The sequence below is a fragment of the Arachis duranensis genome, chromosome 9 (genome assembly GCF_000817695.3).
Source record: "Arachis duranensis cultivar V14167 chromosome 9, aradu.V14167.gnm2.J7QH, whole genome shotgun sequence".
NCBI classification, from domain to species: Eukaryota; Viridiplantae; Streptophyta; class Magnoliopsida; order Fabales; family Fabaceae; genus Arachis; species Arachis duranensis.
Genome location: NC_029780.3, coordinates 114,823,945 through 114,843,506, shown reverse-complemented (window position 1 = coordinate 114,843,506; position 19,562 = coordinate 114,823,945). Strand labels below are relative to the sequence as shown.

Here is a 19,562-nt window from a genome sequence, read left to right as displayed (position 1 = left end):
AATGTTCAACAGATCCGCTCAAGTGACAATATGGCAGATTTATTCACAAAGTCACTCCCAAAATCCTCGTTTGAAAGATTGGTACATGAGATTGGGATGCGCCGATTTCGAGATATTAAATGATGTCGACAAGAGGGGAAGACTGTACTCTTTTTTCCTTGGTTAGGTTTTTTCCCATTGGTTTTTTCTTGACAAGGTTTTTAATGAGGCAGTCCCCATCACTAAAGGATATTGTACTATTTTTCCTTCACTAAGGTTTTTTCCAATTGGGTTTTTCTTTAGTAAAGTTTTAACGAGACAATAATCCTAAATGGTCATCCAAGGGGGAGTGTTGTGATAAGGATGACAAGGTGGATGCCCATTTATGATGGGCAGTCTAACATTCTCAATAGTGAATGAATTAAATGGGAGTTTGAAAGTATAAAATTTTTGCATGTATAAATAGAGGACAAATCCTCAAGGAATATACACACACACAAGCAATAAAAAAAATATTCTCTTTCTTTTTCTTACTATAAACAAATGCAATTCTCTCTATTTTTACTTTTAATACTTCTTTCTATCTTTATATATATATTTATGCAATTCTCTCTCTCTTTACTTTTTATACTCTTTTCTATCTTTATATATGTTCCGAGGGTTACCTGAAACGTGTAGCTCGGCCGTCTGGCAAGACCCGAGGTGAGGGTTCCGTGACCCGAGCTTGATGTGCCATAGATTTGGTTGGTTGTTTTCGGTATAAATGAAAATGAAAAATTTACTGTTTCAATTAAATATATTTATTTTTAAAAATTATCATAAAAGAAAAAGAAAATTAATCGTGATTCTCATCTTTATTAACCTTCAAGTAACTCTTTCTTCGAGCCACACAAAGAAACCACTTTTCATCATTCCACTCGTCAACCAAGAAAATCTCTCTTATATATATAGCCCTTGGTTTCCCTTATCATTCACATTGACCCTCACAATGACGACTAATTCCACCACTAATAGTAGTAATTTGAGTTTGAAGCTTCTGATAGACTCGAAGAATAAGAAAGTGCTGTTTGCAGAAGCCTCTAAGGAAGTGGTGGACTTCCTCTTCACCTTGCTTCAGTTGCCACTTGCTACCGTCATCAAGCTTTTAACCAAGGAAGCCGTGGGTTGTTGCTTGGGGAATCTTTATTCTAGAGTTGAAAACCTCAACCATGTCTACATGCAACCAAACCTCTCTAAGAATCTTCTTCTTAATCCAACCATTTTTGCCTCTTCACCTTCCATCTCCGGCCTCCTCCCTTCGGCTGCTATAAACCACTCCAACATGACTCCAGAGTTGTTCAGGTGCTCACGCAGTTATTCCTATTGCACGAGCAGCTCTGTAGCAGTTTATTACGATTCTATTTGTGCCGCATGTCGTACTGGTCGTATGACGACGGAAGTCAACTATATCAAGGGTGAAGCCCCGTCCACGGCTGCACCTAATAACAGCATGATCATGGATAATCTTCTCATTCAGCCCATGTCAACCATATCTGGTATCACCATGCTTAATCAGCTCAATGTCAAAGATGTTGGTGTCTTGAAAGAAACCGTTGTTCAGCTTGGCATGAAAGAGGTATCTTTCTTACACTGCTCATCTCATTTTAACCTGTTCAAACTTTCTAATATAACCTTTAATGTGTTACAGGGCTTAAAGCTACTCAAGTTATCCATGGAGTCTGAGATGGTTCTCACAACCGTTTTCTTAACTTAATGCATTTGGGATCTTAAGCATTTAAATTAATATGTAGTTTAATATCTAGTATGAGATTGATATCACTATGTTTTATCTCCTTTGACTTTTGTTGGCTTTGCTTAAAATTAGTACTAAGACTGCGTTTCTTTTATCTCCTTTGATTTTTTTGGGCTTGTTATGTTTTCTTCGTGCTTTCTTTAGTGATACCATTAAAGGGCTGATTATTTTAAAGAAGGGAAAAAAATGACCTGATGCCCGTTTCAAAAAAAAAAAGAGACCTGATGATTGTTTTGACTTTTGAGATGCATTAATATAATAGTATAATGAGACATTTTTTGACGTTTTTGTTATTTATTCCCTTACAACACGGATCACAAAAATTGACCCTGGATTTCAAAGAAATTATAGTCAAGTAACCTGTTCTTAAAACGTAAAATTTACTCGGCGAAAGTTTCGTTAAGTACTATACATGGATAATAAGATAGTATCAGATTTTATGCTTATATACTTTTCCAACTTTGTACACGTTAGATTCGTTAAATGGACCGCGAATTCTAGCCTATATACCATTATGCAATGAATTATTTGGTGTTAAAGAAACAAATGAGCATATTAAATGTACCAACAAAGGTCTTGTCACATGAAATTTCCTCTTCGTTAGATAAATAAAAATAAACGACCCGCACGAGACTAAGATCCTAACTTCATTAAAACCATACCATCATAGAATTGGAAAATAAAATAATAAAACTCCAAAAATAGGTCAGAGATCACATGAAAAAGGAAAGAAGGAACAGAGGAAATTCACTGGCACAACAAAAAAAAAAAGAGAGGCGCTCTAATTTTATTTCCCACCAAATGATGCCCCCACTCTCCTCACTACTCACTCCTCACTACCCACAATGCCAAAAGCGCTCTCCATTTTTAAAGCTCCGCCTTTTCCCTTTTTCCGAAAAAACCATAGCACGCCAGCATTTCAGACGTGTCACTCCAACGTCTCCAAGGAGGGGCTTCAACGTAATTCCGCTGCACATCATCCAGCTGTTCACGCATTTACCAACACCATCATTGCCCCTAATTTTACCAAAAAGCCCCTAGGGTCCAATTTCCAGCTCTGCAACTGCATGCATGCCATCACAATTTCACAGCACACACTCACTGTATCCTCCTCCTAATTCCGTGATTCAAGTATTCAATTCAATCTCAAACAAATTGAAAAGGAAATCAAACGGAAAAAGATTTCGACGCCGGAGTAAATAAAATAATAGAGGTTTCACCGGCGGCGATGGAAACCAAAACGGAGGAAAATGAAGGAAGGCTTTTAGTGCTTAAGATGTTTTAAGTTTTAACTTTTCCGTAAGCCTTTGTTGACCGAGTCAAACAGCTCGCCGTCACCTTAAAGGAACAACACAACTAACGGTGCGGCGTTTAATTACGACGTCGTTTTCTCAAATAGCTCAAGTGTTGTTGAATTTCGCCTTGTGAATTACGGTGGATCTGTCACTCGTTTCAATTCTGAGTAGGGATCGGAGGGCGTGATGGTATCGAGAGGGCTGTTCGGTTGGTCCCCGCCGCACATACAGCCTCTCACTCCGGTGTCTGAGGTTTCGGAGCCGCCGGAGTCGCCGTCTCCGTATATTGATCCCGGTGCCGAGACTTCGGCGTCGCAGCAGGTTGAGGTGGAGGAGGAGATCGAGGAGCCGGAGGAGGTTGAGCCGCCGCCAGCTGCCGTTCCTTTCTCCCGCCTCTTCGCCTGCGCCGATCGTTTTGACTGGTTCCTTATGATCCTTGGCTCCCTCGCCGCCGCAGCTCACGGTACCGCTCTCGTCGTTTACTTGCATTTCTTTGCCAAAATCATCCATGTTCGTCAGCAAGATGACCAGTTTCACAGGTTCAAGGAGGTTCGGTTTCGTTCTCTTCTTAGCTCTTACCCTAGATTTTGTTGTGCGTAACGTGTCTGGATTTTCATTTCTGGTAATTTGATTTTGCTTTAGTTGTGAAATGCATTTGCTGCTTGTGATGTTATGATGAGGTAATTGAGCAATGAATTTCTTTTTTTATGAATACCGAATTGATTACACTCATTTGAACACTTCTTCCTGTAAGGGATTTGCTTGTGCTTGAAATTGTTCTCTCTTACTTATATAAGTCAATGTGCATTTAATTTTTGTTCATTTAGCCTTAGTTTTCCGATATTAGAAAGGGATATTAGGTTCAATTCACCAGCTAATTGTGTGTCGTCGATGATAATTACAGTTACAGGGATAGGAATTTGGCCATTTTAAAGTAAATTCAAATAAGGAATAATTAGGGCTTTGAGGAGATGGAATTATGAAGCCGTCTGCCAATGAAAATAAATCGTGGGTAGAGTTGAAAAGTTAAGAAAGCTGAACAACTGATTTTTATCACACAAATACACTATTTCGAAATTGGAAGAGAGCAAATTGCTGCCTTTATTCATAGATCTTTTTCTTTTGGGTGCTAAAGTGCTAGGAGTCTAGGGCACAATTAATTCATGTAGCTATTCCTCCATGTGGGAAAAATGCTTGTTTGTCCTGAATCACAACTCCGTCAATACAAATACTTTGAACTCAACTGTAGTGAGCAGTTACAATTAGCAAGAAGGAGACAAAAGTCACAAAACTAGACATGGTTGACCAACAATTACTAATAGGCAATGTTTCTAAATCTGATTTTGCCAGAGAACCTATGAGTATGAATGTTTTATTGTTTGACTGGTTTATTTAGTCTGTCAAACCAGTTTACATCATAGCTACACATTTAATTTTGCTGCCTCTCTTGTTGTTTCTTCTGCAGCTGGCTTTAACCATTGTTTATATTGCTGGGGGAGTTTTTGCTGCTGGCTGGATTGGTACATTAATCACAAGCAATTTATCTTATTTAATATTGTGTTTATGTATCTTGCAATGCTAACTTTTCTTTATTTATCATAGAGGTTTCATGTTGGATTTTGACCGGAGAACGGCAGACTGCTGTTATCAGGTCAAAATATGTTCAAGTATTGCTTAATCAAGATATGAGCTTTTTTGATACTTATGGGAATAATGGAGATATCGTGAGTCAAGTATTGAGTGATGTGCTGCTCATTCAGTCTGCACTTAGTGAAAAGGTATGTTAGGTTCTTGTATTTTGCATAAACTTATTCATTTGTAAATTTGAAATTCTTTGCAGATGAGACCTCCAGACTCGTCTCATACAGTATGTCTATTGACTTTTAAGTTTTAATAATACAGGTTGGGAATTATATTCATAACATGGCTACGTTCTTCAGTGGTCTTGTTATTGGTTTTATCAATTGTTGGCAGATTGCATTGATAACATTAGCTACAGGTCCATTTATCGTTGCGGCAGGAGGAATATCAAATATATTCCTTCATAGGCTTGCTGAGAATATCCAGGATGCATATGCTGAAGCAGCCAGCATTGCTGAACAGGTTATTTATTGTCCAAGTCTTGATTCATTTCTAAATCTAATTATATTCTTGATTTATACATGCAATTGAAAGGTAGATTTTCATTTTGCTATATATAGAAGGAAAGGAGGAAGGTTTCAAATCTGTCTGAAAATCTTCCATACAGTTTTTGTTATAGTATTGTATTGTAAGCACTAAGCACAGTATTTTTGTGGGTGATGTTTATGTGCGCCACTTATTTCTGTGCCATTGATTCTGAATATTTATAATATTGTGATGCAGGCAATTTCGTATATAAGGACCTTGTATGCATTTACAAATGAAACTCTGGCTAAATATTCATATGCAACATCACTGCAAGCTACTCTTAGATATGGTATATTAATCAGTCTTGTTCAAGGGCTTGGTCTTGGATTTACGTATGGGCTTGCAATATGTTCTTGTGCATTACAACTCTGGGTTGGAAGGTTCTTGGTTGTGCACAGAAAAGCTCATGGTGGTGAAATTATAACAGCTTTGTTTGCTGTGATTCTAAGTGGCTTGTGAGTTTCATTCGCAACTTGTGTATTTTTCCCTATTTGTTTTACATTTTTTAACACAATTTTTGTTACTTTATTTAAGGGGATTGAATCAAGCGGCAACGAATTTCTACTCATTTGATCAAGGGCGAATAGCTGCTTATAGATTGTTTGAGATGATAAGCCGGTCATCCTCATCTTTTAATCATGATGGCAGTGCCCCTGCTTCAGTGCAAGGGAATATAGAGTTCCGCAATGTTTATTTCAGTTATCTTTCTCGTCCTGAAATCCCTATCTTGAGTGGGTTTTATCTCACTGTTCCTGCTAAGAAAGCTGTGGCACTTGTTGGCAGAAATGGCTCTGGCAAAAGTAGTATTATTCCACTCATGGAGCGATTCTATGATCCTACATTAGGTAATTGTTTTCCAATTCTCAAGTGCATGCATGCCCTGTTATTCATAGGACTCATGAGTCATTTCAGACCAAAATCTATTTTTTCTATCTGTGGTTTAGGAGAAGTTCTTTTAGATGGTGAAAACATCAAGAATTTGAAACTGGAATGGCTTAGAAAACAAATTGGACTGGTCACCCAGGAACCTGCATTGCTCAGTTTGAGTATAAGAGACAACATTGCTTATGGGAGGGATGCAACCATGGATCAAATTGTAGAGGCTGCTAAAATAGCTCATGCACATGCGTTTATCAGCTCGTTAGATAAAGGTTATGACACTCAGGTAAAGCCTGATTACACTATCATATGGAGCCTGTATCTCTTCTTTTGGTTTGTATTTGGATTTCTACTAGCAATCCAATTTCACTAAGAAAACTGAGGCTTCTATCTTTTAGGTTGGGAGGGCTGGTATAGCTTTGACAGAAGAGCAGAAAATAAAACTATCTGTTGCAAGAGCTGTGCTTTTGAATCCATCGATTCTTCTGCTTGATGAGGTTACTGGTGGACTTGATTTTGAGGCTGAGAGGTCTGTTCAGGAGGCCCTTGATCTACTTATGTTGGGACGCTCAACAATAATAATTGCTCGAAGGCTTAGTCTCATACGTAATGCTGATTATATAGCTGTTATGGAGGAAGGTCAACTTGTTGAAATGGGTACTCATGATGAGTTATTAAGCCGGGATGGCTTATATGCAGAGCTTCTTCGCTGTGAAGAGGCCACAAAACTTCCCAAAAGGTGTAATACTGAATCTAGCCATACTTACTTCCTTTTCAATATAGTGTTGTTTGCATATCTGGAGGATATAACATGGTTCTTTCATAAAAGGAGCTCAGTTCTGTTAAGAAAATGTTTACCTTAACAATAAATGAATCATCTTTACCCCATCGCCTAACACAATTAAATAGCCCCGAACAGCAGTATTTAACATATAGTATGTTTATTATTTGCAAGGTTTCTTTACTTGTAACATCACATGTTCTTTTGCTTATTGTCCAGGATGCCTATTCGGAACTACAAGGATGCTGGAGTTTTCCAAATTGAGAAAGATTCTTCAGAAAGTTTGAGAGAACCATCATCCCCCAAAATGAATAAATCACCCTCTCTTCAAAGAATTGCTGGAGTATTTCGGCCTTCGGATGGCTTCTTTAACTCACAAGATTCACCAAAAGCACGGAGCCCACCACCTGAGATGATGCTAGAAAATGGTGCAGATAAGGAGCCATCGATAAAAAGGCAGGACAGTTTTGAAATGAGACTGCCAGAGCTGCCCAAGATTGATGTCCAGTCTGTGAATCGACAAGCATCAAATGGTTCCGACCCGGAATCCCCTATTTCACCTCTATTAACGTCTGATCCTAAAAATGAACGCTCTCATTCGCAGACTTTTAGTAGGCCAGAGAGTCATTCTGATGATATGTCAGTGAAAATGGATCTAACAAAGGATGCACGACATCGGGGGCAACCCTCACTTTGGAGGCTCGCTGAGCTTAGTTTGGCTGAGTGGCTTTATGCTGTGTTAGGAAGCACGGGTGCTGCTATCTTTGGTTCTTTCAACCCACTTCTTGCTTATGTTATTGGCATGGTGGTGACGGCTTACTATAGAATTGATGAGGCAAATCACTTGCAGGGGGAAGTAAACAAGTGGTGCTTGGTCATTGCTTGCATGGGCGTCGTGACAGTTATTGCCAACTTTTTGCAGCATTTCTACTTTGGCATTATGGGGGAGAAAATGACAGAAAGAGTCAGGAGAATGATGTTTTCGGGTAAGTACATCCTTCTGCTTTAAATTTTTCCCTTTAGTGTGTTTTGGATCCCTGAGCTTGTGCTTAACTTGTTTCTAAAACATGGCAGCCATGCTACGCAATGAAACTGGATGGTTCGATGAAGAGGAAAACAGTGCTGACAATTTATCCATGCGCTTGGCGAATGATGCTACATTTGTTCGAGCAGCTTTTAGCAATCGACTTTCAATATTCGTACAGGACAGTGCTGCAGTTATTGTTGCTTTTCTCATTGGTGTTTTGCTCCAATGGCGATTAGCACTTGTGGCTTTAGCAACACTTCCAGTTCTTTGTATCTCTGCATTTGCACAGGTTTGCCTCTGCATTTCTGGTTTTCTAGTGTTATATTTTCTGGTGGTTGGGGTGAGTTTTTATTTCTTTTCCACATGTACATTGTTTTTGGAAGAATTTCTCCATATAAATCAATAGTTTTATTTCATTTATTCACCTTTTTAGCATCAAGTATGTCATGATCTAATGATGTTTGACCTCTTTTCTGGGGTTCCGTTGTAATTTTCAGTAATTATTGTTTATTTCAATCTACATTTAATTTCATTTATTAATTATTATACTGATGGATCTAATCTTGCTAAGTATCTAAATGATTTAACATCCTAATTGTATGTTGCAGAAACTGTGGCTTGCTGGCTTTTCAAGAGGTATACAGGAAATGCACAGAAAGGCTTCTTTGGTTCTTGAAGATGCTGTTAGAAATATTTACACAGTTGTTGCATTTTGTGCTGGTAACAAGGTTATGGAGCTCTACAGGCTGCAGTTAAATAAGATATTTATGAAGAGCTTTCTTCATGGAGTGGCCATCGGTTTTGGATTTGGTTTTTCGCAGTTTCTACTCTTCGCATGCAATGCCCTTCTACTTTGGTACACAGCAACATGTATAAATAATGGATATGTGCATCCACCAACTGCACTCAAGGTGTACATGGTTTTCTCGTTTGCTACATTTGCACTTGTGGAGCCTTTTGGCTTGGCTCCTTACATACTTAAACGACGCAAATCTCTCATATCGGTGTTTGAAATTATAGACCGCGTACCTAACATTGATCCTGATGATAGCTCTGCAGTGAAGCCTCCCAATGTATATGGAAGCATTGAATTGAAAAATGTTGATTTCTGTTACCCTTCTCGGCCAGAAGTGTTGGTCTTGAGCAATTTCAGTTTGAAAGTCAATGGGGGACAAACAATTGCTGTTGTGGGAGTTTCTGGGTCTGGAAAGAGCACTATAATATCTTTGATAGAAAGATTTTATGATCCAGTTGCTGGGCAAATTTTTCTAGACGGGAGGGATTTAAAGCTATATAATTTGAGATGGTTGAGGAGCCACCTTGGTCTGGTTCAACAGAAACCTATTATTTTCTCAAACACCTTAAGGGAGAATATCCTATATATATGACAGGCACAATGCCAGTGAAGCTGAGGTGAAAGAGGCCGCAAGAATAGCAAATGCTCATCATTTCATTAGCAGTTTGCCTCATGGTTACGACACACATGTTGGGATGAGAGGTGTTGACTTAACTCCAGGACAGAAACAGAGAATTGCAATTGCTCGGGTAATTTTGAAAAATGCACCTATCTTATTGTTGGATGAAGCCAGTTCATCTATTGAATCTGAGTCAAGCCGAGTGGTGCAAGAGGCTCTGGACACACTAGTCATGGGGAACAAGACCACTATTTTAATAGCGCACAGGGCTGCAATGATGAGACATGTAGATAACATTGTAGTCCTTAATGGAGGAAGGATAGTGGAGTCGGGAAGCCACGATTCACTGGTTGCAAAGAATGGCCTGTATGTCCGATTGATGCAACCTCATTTTGGCAAGGCATTGCGTCAGCATCGGCTCATTTAGAATCAGAGTGTATGATGCAAGTAATTGCAGCTAAGGTTGATTGGTGAGTTTTATTTCACATTATGCTTGACAACGACTGGTGAATACTCCACTTCTTGAAAATTTTCAAGAATGTCAGGTGGAGGTTTGCATGTGGCAAGAACGGGAACAATGAAGCTTAAATTAGAACTAGGCACTGATAGTCATAGAAAGGAGGAAACTGTAGCAGGAATAGATGTGTAGAATTTGAAAATAGGAGTTCGGTTGGTACGAGGTTTCTGAGCTGTATGCATATTCTTTTGGAGGCAAGCTGTTTGGACTGGCAGTGTTGTCTCCATTGGTATATTGATTTGTTTCTTAAAAAGAGGAGAGTGGTGGAATCAACGCTGATTCTTCTTAGTTGGGGATCTATAGCGTGGATAGATGATAAACTTATTCATTAATCATTACTGTATTCTTTTTCTTGTTTGTGAAAATTATATAGAAAATTCAGTCCATGAGTTGTAACCTCTGTACATATATAGTGAGAGTTTAGAAAAGCTTTCTCTTTTGCTGGTTTACTTAAACGAGGCCCCTTAAATTTTACCGTTTCCGTAATCAATGCAGACATGGAATCTTCATCATTTTCAGTTTTTAAGATTATTTTTCAATTTGGGTGAGAGTAAATTATTACATATTCATCAAGACATGGGAGCTTTAAGAAACATTTTTATGATCTACTTTGTACATTTTGTAAATAGACATTGAAGCTATTTAAAGAGAAGTAACACGTATGTTTAAGACACATTTGTAAATTGTAAATTCTCGAGAGATCAAAAGAGTTTATATACACATGTAACATATGAATGAGATGAGAAGAAAATTTTGATATAAACTTGATCTGTAGAAAAATCAGAACAGGTGGCGAATTGTGCAATGACATTTCAGATGTCAAGAAGACGAAAGGAGTCCGCCACCACTTTGAGCTGATCTCGATATCTTTTCCATCGCCTCTCATTGGCTCCCACAATTAACGTGTAGTACCTTCCTGCAGAAATCAATGCACCTTATTAGTTAGCAACATGATTGATTGAGTCTATTGTTGCTTTTATGGAACACTGAGATTTTGCTTGTATGGCAGGTTAGTTACCGTTTCCTATAGCAATTGTTGCAAATGAGGCACTTGAGTAATTTGGAGAAGTAAGCACATATTCAAATGAATAGTAATGTTTTCCATCCACCGTTTTCTGCCATTCAGAACTCAAATTATCTTTAATTTAATCATGATCATATATTTAGTTCATTCAGATTAGAGATAAAAAATCAGTGAAAGAAAACCTCCTGCATGTCATATATTGTTGGTCTTTGATTTGGTGCTGCATATCTATGTTTGACCAAAAATGATACGACCTGCTTAAATGTACAAATTATTTTTTTGAGTATCAAAATAAAAATAGAGTCTATAAAGATTTGTAGACAACAATACGCAGCAACATCACCTCTTCCAATGGACCCATATCTCTTATATCTTTCTTCTCAGTTGGTATGAACCTCACCCTCACATTTTGCAACTGTAGATATCTGTCTTTGAATGCAGAATCATGAGCCCTGAAGTCAAATTCCTACAGATTAAAGGACAATCATTTATTTATTCACTCTTTGAAAATTGAAAACATTATCTATATATCTGTTCCTATTGGATTGGATTATCATGCAAACTTACCTTCCAATCTGAAGGATATACGTAAGAATACCCATCTATATAGTCCACAAAAGCACGATATTTGTCTGGCACTACTTCTGCACAAGGACAAGAATGTAATTTCAAATCTTTGACTATGCCTCAAGAATATATGCCTATGGTGCATGAATGAGGGTACCTTCAGCAAGGAGCAATTTTGATGGTTGTAAATTTGCTACCAATGCTCCAATACCTAACAGTAACGGTCTTCTTTTCTGAATAGGCTGTTTCTTACTTTCTACAGTGGAGGTTGTTGTGTCCATTGCACTGCTGGAAGGTGTAGTTGCTGCATTTCGAGGGAGATCATTTGACTGAAAACAGATTCAGAATTAAAGACATGATGAGTTGTGGTAATGAAGAAGATGGACTCTGAATGTAATGAAAAAAACAGACCTTGTGGGACAAAAAGGGAGAAACCAAGGTGAAAGAGCAGGAGGAGACTGCCATTTTTTTTCTTTGTGGTTTAATGGTTTAGAGGCTTCAGTACTGAGATAACGGACACTGCGTTGTGATTAGCTGCTTGTGGCTCATTCTATCTCATTCTCATATCACAATGAAACATGTTTTTTTGTTTATCTTTTTCTTCTACATGTACTGTGTATTTATTTTGTTAAATGTTTATAAAAATGTTGCCTTATGTTTTCATGCTGATTTTATTGGGACTACTCTTTCTAAATTAATTTGATGAATTTCTTTATAATTTTTTTTGTTTTAGACGTTTGCCTTAAAAAATAAATGTGATTAATTAACATAATAAATGCTTATATTATAATAAAAAAAATGCTAAATGTCCTTTAAATTCAGCCTTTAATCAGTCTTTATCATTATTTAATTAATTTAAATATCCATATTAGTTGTTCAAAAAATTAAAGAAGTTATTTACCTTTTATTTTTTCTCTCTTTTAAAAGTTGAATAAAAAATAACATTTAAAGAATATTTAGTTGTACTGTTATAATAAATGAAATTCTATCTTTGTCAAAAAATAAATAAATAAATACTTATATTATAATTAAAAAATTTTAAGTTTAAATTTTTAAAATTGTGTTCACTTCCAAGCTAATGTAGTGACTGGAGTCGTAGGGAGTGTGAATGTGTGATGTAGAATTGGGCTAGCCCATCCTGTTTTTGGGCTAATAAATGTTTTCTGACAAAACAAGTGAGCCCATTGTTAGAGGTTCTTCTGGGCCCAGGCCAGTTGGTCTTAATTACGTTGCACAGTGACACCACCCCAAAAAACATTGAGACTTGTCGCAAAAGAAAATTAAAAGAAAAATGAAGTTAAGTGCACGGAATTAACTTTTTATGACCATATCCATATCTTTTAATTGACTCTATTTTATAACTAATAGATTTAGTTAGAGTGAAGTCGTCCTTACCTATCACCTATGTAACTTAAAACGCAAACCCTAAATTAATAAAATTTCCACGGGATTCATATTGCGACTGAATTTAATCCATTGATTGAGTGAGGGGAACAACAAATGGACCGAAGGCTTAATTATACAGCTATACTATATATTATATGATAATGATTTAGATGCATATATGAAATCTGAGCCACAAATGTGGCAAAACTATGGCCAAATGCATGCATGAACATCACACTCTTACCGGGAAACATTAGGACCGTTTCCTTAGCCGTTAATTTTGTTATTTACTGAGATCTCATACACACTTTATGCTCACTCTTACCCAAAACTAATAACTAAAATTCAAGATAAAACAGAAACAATTATAAGAAGTGAACAAGTTTGTGTCTCTATTATTGCTTTGGTGATAGTAATCAACAATGGCAGTGTATAGAATTGCAATTGGATCACCAAGGGAGGCTAGCAGTCCAGCCGCCATTAGAGCAGCATTTGCTGAGTTCTTTTCAATGCTCATTTTTGTTTTTGCTGGCCAAGGCTCGGGCATGGCTTATGGTGAGCACTCTATATTATATTAATGTGTTTAATTTAATTACAAACTTATCTTTTTCAGAATTTAATATGTAATAATAAAATATTCGAAAATGTTTGGTAACTAAAGAAAGAAAATCGGCCAAAAACAGTCTTAACTTGTCTTATTTAGCATTTATTAATTATTGCGACAATTAATGAATACTAAATAAGGCAAATTCTGGCTGTTTTTTTTGTCTCCCTAGCATTACCCTAAAATATTATTGTTGTGTGTGACAGGCAAGCTTACAATGGGTGGACCCGCAACCCCTTCAGGTCTCATAATTGCGTCACTATCCCATGCATTTGCGCTAATGGTGGCGGTTTCAGTTGGTGCAAACATTTCAGGTGGCCATGTCAACCCTGCTGTCACATTCGGTGCCTTCGTTGGAGGAAACATAACCTTCTTGAGAAGCATTCTTTATTGGGTTGCACAGTTGCTTGGTTCTGTTGTTGCTTGCATTCTTCTCAATTTCGCCACCGGTGGCATGGTAAACGTTGCTTCCATTCATCACCTTTAAATATTAGGCCCACAATTCATTAAAAATATTTTGATGTAAAGATAATAATTGATCTTTAAAAAAACACGTATCTAACAATATAATAAAATTAAGTTGGGTTGATTTAGTTATCAGTTTACTATTTCGCTTAAATAAATGTGGGAGTTCGAATATCTCATTGTATATGCAACAACTTGTTTATCAGTAACAAATCTTTATATAGAGTTTTAATCCGCAATATATTAGTCATTTGCTTACTGGAATAGGAGATACCATAAGATACCAAATCTAACGATATAATACAATCTATATTTTAAAACCATGGATTAATTAAGCACTAATTAATATCATAATTTTGTTTATATGGTGCAGGAAATATCAGCTTTCTCTCTATCTGATGGGGTGTCAGTGTGGAATGCATTAATCTTTGAGATAGTGATGACTTTTGGATTGGTATATACAGTTTATGCAACGGCAGTGGATCCAAAGAAGGGTAATGTGGGAATTATAGCCCCAGTAGCAATTGGGCTGATTGTGGGTGCAAACATCTTGGTTGGTGGTGTGTTTGATGGTGCAGCAATGAACCCAGCAGTGTCATTTGGGCCAGCTTTGGTTAGCTGGACATGGACCAACCATTGGGTCTATTGGGCCGGCCCATTCATTGGTTCAGCAACTGCTGCCATTCTCTATGATAATATATTCATTGGTGATGATGGTCATCAACCCCTTTCTAATAGTGACTTCTAAACTTTTATTTCATGAATTTAATATAGTGCTCTCTATTCTGGAACAGTTAATAAATTGAATGAAGGTCACAGGATCATGTTTTTTTTTTGGTAGGAATCAAGATTTTATAGATATGAAATAGGAGATGTCTAGAATCTATTGTAACTATTTTTCTTGTTGAATGAATGAATGTGTCCTTTTTTCTATATTTTTTTTCTCCTGGTATTATTCATTCTGGTGATGTTAGTAATAAAGTCTTCTATTACCATGTGGCAAGAAGAAAAAAGCTAGTATCATGTAACAGATATTAAAAATGTATGATTAGCATATATTTAATGGTTTTCAATCTGAATCAAACAATGAATAATGATAGGTTATATGACTCAACTGTCAAAAAAACATGTGGTGGCCATGTGCCTACATGCATGCACAGTGGCATGAGGCTAATAGGTAAAAGATCTACCTATGTTGTATGCTATAATGAAGAGGGAAAAATCAAAATAGTGAAAAGATGAAGATTTATTTTCATAAATAATTGAAAATTTATCTAGAAAAATGTATTACTTTATTTTTATTAATTTTTTAAAATAAAATTTTATGCTACTCTTCCTTCTCTTTACTCAAACACTTCTTTATCATAGAATTATTCAAGATGTATTTGGTTTGTATTTTATTTTCATTTTTTAGTATTTTATATTTTAAATTTTATGTGAAAATATAATAAATTAAGAAAATATATATTCTATTTAACCTTTTATTTTTATGTTTTTCTTCATAAAATTCTAAAACTAAAAGAACTAAAAATAAAAATACCAACCAAATTCACTCTTTTTTTTTTTTTTAATGACTTGATGATAATTCAACTCAGGAGCTAGTAGATAGCATATTAATAGTTTAGCACTAAAGTCTAAAAGAGAACAAAAAAGAGAAAAATCACTTGGAAGATATTGTCCAAATCACAGCTGGCAATTAATGCCACATGCTTCACTTGGAAGGAAGATATTGTCCAAATCACTTTTATAATTTACCAAAATTTATTGGTTGAGAAATTTTACTGATTTAAGTGATTTATTTGGTTAATGTTATTTGATTTGCATATACTACAAGCCTAGGAAACACCGATACGACACGCGATATGGATATGTTAATACGTTCTTTTTATAAAAAATTAGATACGACACGTTTAGGATACGTTGTGAATTAAAATTTAAATAATATATTAAATTAATAAAATATCATATTGTAAATATAAGAATAAATATAGTTACATAAAAAAGTCTTAAAATTATGCAATTATTTAAAAAATAAAAAATTTTAAGCTAGTGAGTAAATAAGCTACCAAAGACAAACAGTAAGTAGATTTAGGTTTTGATTTATTAATTATTTTATTTTTAAATTTAAATTTTGATTTGTTTTAATTTAAGAATATTTTAAAGTTAGAAAGAAAAATCGGGCATAAAATCACAAAATCAATTGAAGATTTGTAGTACAGCAGAAAGATTCGTCTCATGAACATCTGAATCGAGTCGAACTTATTTGAATTCGTAACAGCTCCACCAAAATTCTGTACCGCAAGAAGACACGTAACCAATACGCTCATTTAAAATATTTGCCGCGTGTTGGCGTCAGATTCACGTCCGACACAGATACACTGACACCGTGAGAAAATCCGTGTTTCATAGCTACAAGCTAAGCACACAAGAATTCAACTATTAAACCAAAAATATGAATGTTCAGTAAAGTCCACAGTGCAGTTGATGTGTCTATATATTTGATACATTAAAAGCAGTGACGAATTCAAAATATTTTATTAATTGGACAAAATATGCATAATATAACAATAATTTTATAATTATATTTTATTATTATAAAATATAATTAATTTTCTAGCTATTTAACTAATAAATTAAAACACTTAATAGTTACTAAAAAAACTAAAACTAATTTTAAAAGAAGAAATATCAATAGATATCTATATATTTGGATGTTACTTTTCATTTTAACTATTCTTTGTTGTTAGTTAATATTATTATATTTCAAAATTTAAATTACTAATGGATCTTATTATTCAATAATATTTAACCATGTAATAAAGAAAATATACAATAATATAATTATAAAATAAAATATAAAATAATTGAATAAATTAAAAATATAAAAAAATAAAAATAAAAAAAAAAATCTTATATATTTATTAAATAAAAGTATTTAAAAATTTTTAATAATAATAAATTATCATTTGTCTTCAAGTCATATATTAGCCGTCATATGTTAGCTAAATCTGTAAAAATATACTTTTTATGTTAAAAAAAAAACAACAAAAAAAATAAAAAATTATGTTTTTAATATTTAAATTTAAATTACTGACTTAATTTTTAATTATTTTATTATCATTATTTAATTATTTTTATAATCAATATGATGTTATTATAAAATAGTAAAATCTTTTTTATATACATTATGTAAATAGAGATAGATTAAAAAAATTATAGTGAGGATAAATTTATTTATTAAAAGGGACAAATAAATTTTTATTATATATACTATATATAACTTTATAAAATTTTAATAGGACACTTATTCTTACACTCTCTAAAATAGATCCGTTCCTGATTAAGAATATTCAATATTATGTATTTTTGTATTTAGTATATTTTAGATTAAAAAATAAAAAAAATGTGTGAAGATAATGTCGGAATATGGGTGTTCATACCCTGGTCCAATGATAAAGGCCCAGGTCCAATTAAAAGGCCTAATCTGAAGGATTAAGCCTAGCTAAGTACTGACCTCCATGTAAGAAGTCGGTATCAACCACGACTTGGTTTGAAGAAGTCGGATGTGAGATTAACTGGCAGATAAACACTCATTCAAATGAGTAACCGCCCCTAAAATCTCTCTAACCGTTTCATAAAGCCATATCTTAACCTCCCCAAGATAATGGGGGCGGTTAACACCCTAAAGATACGGCACTACTCCAACGGTGGTTATTGGCTCACCACTATAAATACACTGACACCCCTCAGGTATCTCTAAGCCCAATACTCTCTAGACCTGCTCACACTCTTGCTAACTTAGGCATCGGAGTGTCTTTGCAGGTACCACCCCCTCTCCTCGTACGAACAAGTCGGACGGAGCCTCCCGAGTTGCGCACTCACACGCAGCCTCCTCCTCCGCGTATTTGGGCCAGTCCACGCCGTCCAGTCAGGCAATCTCCGGTTACCCACCGTAACATTGGCGCCGTTGCCGGGGACCCGAGAGATCATCCCTTGATGGCAGACAGATCCCACGAAGAAGGCCATGTCGAAACAGATTCCGAACAAGAGAATCTGGACGTGAGCAATAACGACGCGGATCAAGCCCTACAACAGGAAGACAACAATCAACACATAGAGGATACCTCCGGAGTGAAGAACCCGAAGGTAAATTCCTCAGATGGGCGCGAATCAGAGAAAGGCGGACCGTCCCACGTAGTGGAATTAATGGGATTAGTCCACAGCCGCCTGGAACAACTAGAGCAAGAGCGGGAGAAACAAAAGGAAACTGAAAAGTAACTCAAAGAGGAGATGGAGCGGCGAAAGGAGTTAGAAAGAAAACTCCTACAGCTAGAATCTTCCCTCAAGAATCACAACTCCCGCGACGAACAAGAAGAACAACTCTTGGGCGGAGACGATCCTTTCAGTGAGGACATAATGAGGGCAAAAGTTCCGAGAAACTTTAAATGCCCTGATATGGACCTCTACGATGGAACCACGGACCCAAAGCATCATCTAAGCAACTTCAAAAGTCGGATGTATCTAGCTGATGCTTCCGACGCTACTCGATGCAAAGCTTTCCCGACCACTTTGTCGAAAGCAGCAATGAAGTGGTTCGATAGCCTTCCCCCGAGATCGATCACTAGCTTTGAAGACCTCTCAAAGAAGTTTTTGACGAGGTTCTCAATTCAGAAAGACAAGGTAAAACATGCACCGAGCCTCCTGGGAATAAAACAGGAGGTCGGAGAGTCTTTACGAGCCTATATGAAAAGGTTCAACAAAGCATGTTTGGAGATCCAAGACCTGCCCACAGAGGCAGTCATCATGGGGCTAGTCAATGGGCTCAGAGAAGGTCCCTTCTCACAGTCCATATCTAAAAGGCACCCCATTTCTCTAAGTGATGTACAAGAAAGGGCTGAAAAGTACATCAATATGGAAGAGAATGCCAAATTAAGGGACTTGAGTTGGCGACCTGGACCCCCTCCCTCAACTAAAGAGAGGGAAAGGGAAGCCAAGAAAAAGGAAGAACTCGGTCTCGAGAGGCCCAGAAAATATCACTCTTATACTCCTCTAAAAACCTCTTATACTCCTCTAAAGACTTCTATAGTGGACGTATACAGAGAGATTTGCAACACTGAAAGATTGCCACCCCCAAGACCTATTAAAAATAAAAAAGGGGGAAGTCACGGCGATTATTGCGAGTACCATAAGATATATGGTCACTCCACTAACGACTGCTACGACCTTAAGAATGTGATAGAAAAGCTGGCCAGAGAAGGTCGGCTTGATAGATATCTCATGGAAAGGTCGGACAGCCACGGAAAGAGAAAGCGAGATGATATGGATAGAAGAGATCCACCACCACAAACCCCAGAGAGACATATCCATATGATCTCAGGAGGATTTGCGGGAGGTGGAATCACCAAATCTTCTCGCAAAAGACATCTCAAAAGAATCTATCAGGTCGGGGATGAGACACCCGACCTCCCTACTATATCATTCACAAAAGAGGATGGGCAAGGGATAATCCCCGGGCATGATGATCCCGTGGTGATAACTATAATCCTAGCCAACGCCCATCTCCACAGAACCCTAGTAGACCAAGGAAGCTCGGCAGACATCCTTTTCAAGCCCGCCTTCGACAAGCTAGGGTTAGATGAAAAAGAGTTGAGAGCCTACCCCG

At 36.4% G+C, this 19,562-nt stretch overlaps 3 protein-coding genes across 3 annotated transcripts; 2 read left to right on the top strand and 1 right to left on the bottom strand.

Annotated features, from left to right (window-relative positions):
• The first annotated feature begins 2,519 nt into the window (after window positions 1-2,519).
• LOC107467670 (ABC transporter B family member 20-like) lies at window positions 2,520-10,303 on the top strand. The gene is given in 12 exon segments (XM_016086823.3): window positions 2,520-3,615; window positions 4,532-4,586; window positions 4,669-4,844; window positions 4,969-5,169; window positions 5,431-5,690; window positions 5,770-6,080; window positions 6,180-6,400; window positions 6,513-6,853; window positions 7,115-7,881; window positions 7,970-8,211; window positions 8,531-9,301; window positions 9,303-10,303. Coding segments are annotated over 12 exon segments (4,170 nt in total). The 5' UTR covers window positions 2,520-3,252; the 3' UTR covers window positions 9,765-10,303.
• Window positions 10,304-10,514: 211 nt separating this feature from the next.
• LOC107467728 (photosynthetic NDH subunit of lumenal location 1, chloroplastic) lies at window positions 10,515-12,038 on the bottom strand. Its single transcript, XM_016086902.3, has 7 exons — window positions 11,857-12,038; window positions 11,603-11,774; window positions 11,446-11,522; window positions 11,222-11,344; window positions 11,061-11,132; window positions 10,873-10,969; window positions 10,515-10,770 (listed from the first exon to the last, which is right to left on the bottom strand). Exons 1-7 carry the CDS (start codon window positions 11,908-11,910, stop codon window positions 10,667-10,669), a joined length of 699 nt encoding a protein of 232 aa, XP_015942388.1. The 5' UTR covers window positions 11,911-12,038; the 3' UTR covers window positions 10,515-10,666.
• Window positions 12,039-13,253: 1,215 nt separating this feature from the next.
• Window positions 13,254-14,648, top strand: LOC107467631 (aquaporin TIP1-3). Its single transcript, XM_016086765.3, has 3 exons — window positions 13,254-13,386; window positions 13,642-13,892; window positions 14,274-14,648. Exons 1-3 carry the CDS (start codon window positions 13,254-13,256, stop codon window positions 14,646-14,648), a joined length of 759 nt encoding a protein of 252 aa, XP_015942251.1.
• Window positions 14,649-19,562: the final 4,914 nt, after the last annotated feature.